General features: G+C 50.8%; 1 protein-coding gene across 2 annotated transcripts in view; it reads right to left on the bottom strand.

Annotated features, from left to right (window-relative positions):
• Window positions 1-6081, bottom strand: part of APMAP (adipocyte plasma membrane associated protein) — a 30498-nt gene that overhangs the window by 3312 nt on the left and 21105 nt on the right. For both annotated transcript variants that reach the window (XM_023625988.2, XM_070247000.1), the window contains exons 6-8: window positions 5757-5931; window positions 5042-5176; window positions 4452-4644 (exon numbers count right to left, since the gene is read on the bottom strand). In XM_023625988.2, coding sequence (XP_023481756.1) covers window positions 4452-4644; window positions 5042-5176; window positions 5757-5931 — 503 coding nt within the window. The remainder of the gene's footprint in view (window positions 1-4451; window positions 4645-5041; window positions 5177-5756; window positions 5932-6081) is intronic.

Raw genomic sequence — 6081 nt, 5'->3', positions numbered from 1 at the left:
CTCTCCTTGAAGCAGCTAGAGATGGAGGGAACACCTCCATGCTGAGCCGACTCAGCCAGACAAGGGGCAAACAGGGCTAGTGAAGGGTTTTAAGCACAGAAACCAGATGGTGAGATACACAATTTCTGGCAGGGTAGGATACCAGGTAGGAAATGATGACAAAGTACACCACTGCATAAGACCAACAAATGAAAATTAATAGGCAGATTTCTACTTTTTACCATAAGGGAAAATAGCCAAACAACTGCAAATGTCCAGTGAATAATGTCTCCTAGTCACCAGAAATGACCAAATGAAAAATTTAACTGTGTTCTAGAAAGTTCTACAGCAATGGATCAAAGTTGCATTATAGCTCAAAATATCCCATAAGGCTTCCCATGACCCATGAAATGCCACCTCCCTTCGGTCCTAGGTCCTCCCCTCTCTGCTCTCTCTCTCTGATCCCTAGGAGATCTCATCCCCTATCTTTGGTTTAACTAGTCACCTTCCCAGAAAGCTCTCAAATCCCCCCTCTATTTCTGACTCCAGTGCCTGAGACCCTCCTCCACAGGCTTTCTAACAGCTCCTAAATCCAAGAGATTCCCCAGCTTAGGAGAAAGGGCCCACGCTTGACTCTAGCAGCTGCAATGCAGCCCTCACACTTGACTCCTGTCTCTTCAAGCCCCGCAAGCCGGGCACCATGGGGTCTTGTCATCTATGTATGGACCACCCCCACCCTGGGCTCTGTCCCACCATCTCTCCTGACCACTGCACCCACCTCCACACCAGGGTCCCACACCAGTGGAGCCTGACAGGCTGCTCTCCACACTGCAGCTGCATGTACCTTCTCAGAACATTCTCTGTACCACACCACTCCCCTCCCAACAATTTAGTCAAGAAGCAGCTTGTGGGGCCGAGCAGGGTAGCTGTGTGCAGAGGGTAGGGGAACCCCAGTGGCCCAGACCAGGGAGTCAGTCTGAGCAAGGTAAGAGAGAGCCCACGCTGGGGGAAGGAAGAGGGCAGTAGCGTGGAGTAGGGTGTCAGAGTCGAAGGGCAAGACAGTGTCCCCACAGTGGGCGGCCTGGCATGGGCCGTGAGAGCCCAAGCAGGGCCAGGCGGTGTCCCCACAGTGGGCGGCCTGGCACGGGACATGAGAGCCCAAGCAGGGCAAGGAGGTGTCCCCACAGTGGGCGGCCTGGCACGGGCCGTGAGAGCCCAAGCAGGGCCAGGCGGTGTCCCCACAGTGGGCGGCCTGGCACGGGCCGTGAGAGCCCAAGCAGGGCAAGGAGGTGTCCCCACAGTGGGCGGCCTGGCACGGGCCGTGAGAGCCCAAGCAGGGCCAGGCGGTGTCCCCACAGTGGGCGGCCTGGCATGGGCCGTGAGAGCCCAAGCAGGGCGAGGAGAGTGTTTATCAGGGGAACAGCTTAGAGTAGGTATCAGAGCCTTTGAGGGAAAGGCAGGCCCCTGCACGTGGTTGGGAGGAAGGAGAAGGCCCAGTGTGGAGTGCCAGAGCCCTAGCAGGCCCCTGAACAGGGACAATGGCTACAGATTGGTGACATTTAGGGAATCTGATCAAATAGGTATGAAGGATTGTCGGATCCAGGTTTCTCGCTATTAGAGAAGGAAGTACAAAGATGGAAGGGGAGAAAACTAGAAAAGATCTTGTGGTATGGGACTGGAAGGAGAGATACCAGCATTACTTAAATAAACAAATGACAGATAAATAAACATAGGTGTCAATGTGTGTATGTACGTTGTACACATGTAACTATCAATGAATACAAACACATATATTCCCTGGCTTTGTCCATTGAGGGGGCCTGGGAGCAGCAACACCCCAAAAGCACCAGATCTCTCTAAAAGGAACCAGGGCTCCCTGGAGAAATGGTTGATTCCAGAGCTGGAGCAGAGAAAATACAAGACAAGCATGGTGCCAGAAGCCAGGAATCCACTCCAAGAATGACAGTGACTTGTCCAAAGGTTAAGGAGCCACACTGAAGGGGTTCGCACTGGCCACAGCTGGACAATGTGACCACGAGAAATAAATACTGATGGTAACAGATTATAACCCACTGAATAAAATAGGCAACCATGAGATCATACTCATATTTACTTAGTTAGAAGTACCTCCCCACAAAATACTCATTAATTACAAATGGAAAAAGAGTGACTTCACCGTGGAGAAGCCTGGCATTCACAACTGAATCAGGTGGCCAACACCGCCACCACCAGCATGGGACAAAGTTGACAACACACACCTCCTGACAGGACTCTGCCCCTCTTGAGGATACTTCACTTCTGCGGTCTTCCTGCCAGAGACACAACCTGAATCTAACCCTGAGAAATACCAGACAATCCAAACGGAGGGGCATCTGCAACAGAACTGACCTGCAATCCTCAAAAAGGACAAGACTGAGGAGCCATCCCAGACTGAAGGAGAACAGAGAGACGTGACAACTAAAGGCCATGCCTGATCCTGGGCTGAGCCCTCTGCTACACAGGACATCACTGGGGCAAGTGGAGAAACCTGAATGGGGGCTGTGGATTAGACAGTCGCAACGTATCCATGTGAATTTCCTGTTTCGAAGCGTGGTCATGAGGGAGAATGTCCTTGTTGCACGAAAAACCCACTAAAGCATCTGAGGGTGGCTGGGCATGAGGTCAGCAACTAATCTGCACACAGTTCAAGGAAAAACGTTCTTTGTATCCTTGCTACTTTTCCGATATAGTCTCAAAATGAAAAAACAAAAGATCCTCAATGACTGTGATCACATTTTGAATAAAATCTAACCTCTTTTTCAGGTCTACAAGGCCTGTGGTCCTCTCCCTCCTGCTCTCCATCTGCCATTTCCCCAGCCACAAGGAGATACCCAGCTCTCTCCTGCCCAGGGAACACATCCCATCGCTCTGGCTCCTTCTCATACTAATGGTCTCCGCTCTCTCATCATTCATTCATCCAACAGTTAATTTCCGGATGCTACTGTGTGCCAGATACTGTTCTAGGTGCTGAGGACAAAGGAGGGAACTAAACAGAAAAAATACCTGCTCTGATGGAGCACACGTTCTATCAGAGGGAGAGACAGACAACCACCACCCACAGACTACATCCCTGCTGTGGGGAAACTGACAGCACAGAAACTGAACACTTATTATACTCCACTAAGGGGTTTATCTGCATATTCTCATTAAATGTTTTCAGAACCTAATGAAATGCTATTATTCTTCCCATTTGACAGATGGAAAAACTGAGGCAGAGAGACCACAGGTCATCTGCCCAGAGTCCCAGAGCTGGTCTGGCCTTCCTCAAAACCCCTCTCCTCGCCCACCCTACCATTCCACCTCCTCCCAGTCCCAGTGAGAACAGATGGGGGCTCTGGAGCTGGCAAGACAAAGAGGAGAAGTGTGTTGTTTCTGAGCAGATCAGGACTTTCCACAGTGGCCTACTGAAGTGGGAACAACACTGAAAGCCAGTGTGACCGAGCAGGCGCATGCAGCCCTGGGCAGAGCCCACTCACAGGCTCAGCATCATACAGACTCAGGCACTGCTGCCTGGCACCTTCCAGACCTTCAGTTACAAACATTTTAATACCTCTTCAAATATTCAGTATCACTTTCAAATATCTATTCAGCCCATGATCCTGGGTTGAGCCCTCTGCTATAGAGGACATCACTGGGGCAACTGGAGAAACCTGAGTGGGGTCTGTGGATTGGACAGTCACAAGGTATCCATGTGAAAAGAAAATTTTGTTGGAAAAGAAGATTTCTGCATGACAGAAGCACCTCTGTCAGCAAGTTACTCATCCACAGCGTAAGAGGCACTGAGCTCCGCTTGGGGGTTTCATGGAAGTCACTGGGAAATGGCAAGATGAGAGATGTTTAAAGCTGTGTTGAAAGATCTGTGGTGGCCATTGGTGAGGTGGGTGATTTTTTTTCTAATGGGACAGAGTTTGGTGTGCTGAGAGGTCAAAGGGCAGAATCCCATGGAGAACGGTGACAGATAGGAAGGTTCCAAGATGGTAGGAGAGAGCAGGTGGGACAGAGAGCGAGGTAAGTGGCCTATATGTGTGCCTACAGGAAGACGCGCCTGACGGCCATTTGAGAAGGACACTGCCATCTGCTGGGGTGGGAGTGGTAAGTTGCAGGGCCTCAAGGAGAGAGGAAAGGGGAGGAGGTCTGAAACAGCCATCGCAGAGAGGGGAGAACGCAAATGACAGGCAGGGGAGAGGCCCCAAAAGGTCTTCATGATGAGGGTGACAATAAATACTCAGATAAGGAAACCAGAAGAAAAAAAACCAAATGGTTCAACAAATACTTAAATTTCCACTTCAGGCTGAAGAATAAAATGTCTGTTAAGTCACCAGACGTACTAAATATTGTAAGCAGAACTAGAATTTTTAGAGCTATAAAGATCAAAAAGATCATAATTAGATGCATTTCATTCTGGTTTTTGGAATTATAGTTTTCATAGTTACCTTAAAAATCATTCTCTTAATATAGGGTCTCTCAGATAAGAAATCCAACATGGAAAACCCAGGGTTGGAGCGGACGGTCGCCATTCCGACCCAGTACCCCCCAGAGCTGCTGGGTCGAATGTTGTCTGGGAATCCAGGCAGGTTCTCCACGAACAAGTCAGCCCCTCCCTTCATCAGGCCAGACACGTAGAATCTGAAAAATTCACCCAAGCAGGCAGTGAGCAGCAGTCCCTCAATTTAAGGAAAACTTTAGCCAAGTGTCGAATTGGTCTCAGCCCAATAAGCTTATGGAAAAAACTGTAAACGTGTCCATCACGAGCAAGGGCACAGAAGCAGCTGTGGGGAGACGGGCAGGCCAAGGACCACCCGGCAGGGAAAGGGACCTGGGATGCACAGGCAGCATTAAATAATCAAAATTCTCCCAGACCACGACGCTCAGGTAGGCTGAGAAAGGGAAAAAGAAAACGCATGCCTGAATTTTACGTGTCACCACCACACAGAGTAGAAGGCGCCCTGCTGCAGTGCTGTGCCCATTGTGGGCAAGGACGAACTCTGGTGAACACTGACAGCTCGGCGGACACCACACGCACCTTCTTATCCTCGCCATGGTCGTCTCCGCCACCAGGACGAAGTCCTCTGCAGGAGAAAGCTGCACTCCATTCGGGAACCGCAACTGGTCCAGTAAGACCTTCACCTCCTTGGTCTCAGTGTCATACTCTAGCAGGCTGTGGGGCGCCAACAGCAAAGGGTTACATGGGGTCAGTCCACGGCCCCTCTCTGGGCCCTGGGGCAGGGGCCTGTGGAGGGGACTCAGCCTCACACTGGAGTGACAGGGCCCCTGGGGTCCTCTGCCCAGACCTGGCTCCCAGCTGGCCCCTGGGGGCCCCTTCTACCCAGAGCAGACCCAGGTATCCTTCAGAGAACCCCCAGTCAGTTCTCTCACTGACGCGGGAGATGGCTCAGCACCAGGGAGGGCCACCATGGCTCGCTCCAGCCTTGCAGGAGTGCCTCTTCAGACGGATGACGTGAAACCCAGGCCTGTCTGTTAGGCATCTCCAGACCATCTAGACCACACTCTCAGACGGCCTGGCCTAGTTTAACTTCATTTCTTCCGAGGGAAAGTGGGAACACCTGCTCTGTTTGTTGCACCCATCACCCGTTTCCAGAAGCCATGAAAGTCCCATCTTAAAAGCTGAAATACTATGCTCAGAAACACTCCAAGGGTTCCTAGAAGTAATAGCTCTGTTGAAGTCATCTGCCTGGCGGACGATCTCACTGGGCACAAGATCTGGAAGGAACACTCACCGCCCGTCGTCCGTGCCCTCCAGAGCCAGAAGTAGGTAATCTCGTCTTTGCCATTTGCTGCTAGAATCCGTAAAATAAATCTTCCTCCCATCCTGAGTTATCGTAAGATCATTCACAAAGGACATTTTCCTCCCCTCAATGGGTATCTCAGAGGAGAGCAGCAGTTTCACTTCACCTGAGGTAGGTGGGAAGGAGAGAGAAAGAAGGCAGGCGAGGAGGGAGGGAAAGAGAGACCCGCTTTCACTCTAAGAACTTGTATCTCAATAATTTCAAAACATTAATCAGCCTGACCGATTTAAAAAGAAAAGCCAAAATGAGCTTCTCC

The sequence above is a fragment of the Equus caballus genome, chromosome 22 (assembly GCF_041296265.1).
Source record: "Equus caballus isolate H_3958 breed thoroughbred chromosome 22, TB-T2T, whole genome shotgun sequence".
NCBI lineage: Eukaryota > Metazoa > Chordata > Mammalia > Perissodactyla > Equidae > Equus > Equus caballus.
This window is presented reverse-complemented; position numbering and strand designations above follow the sequence as displayed.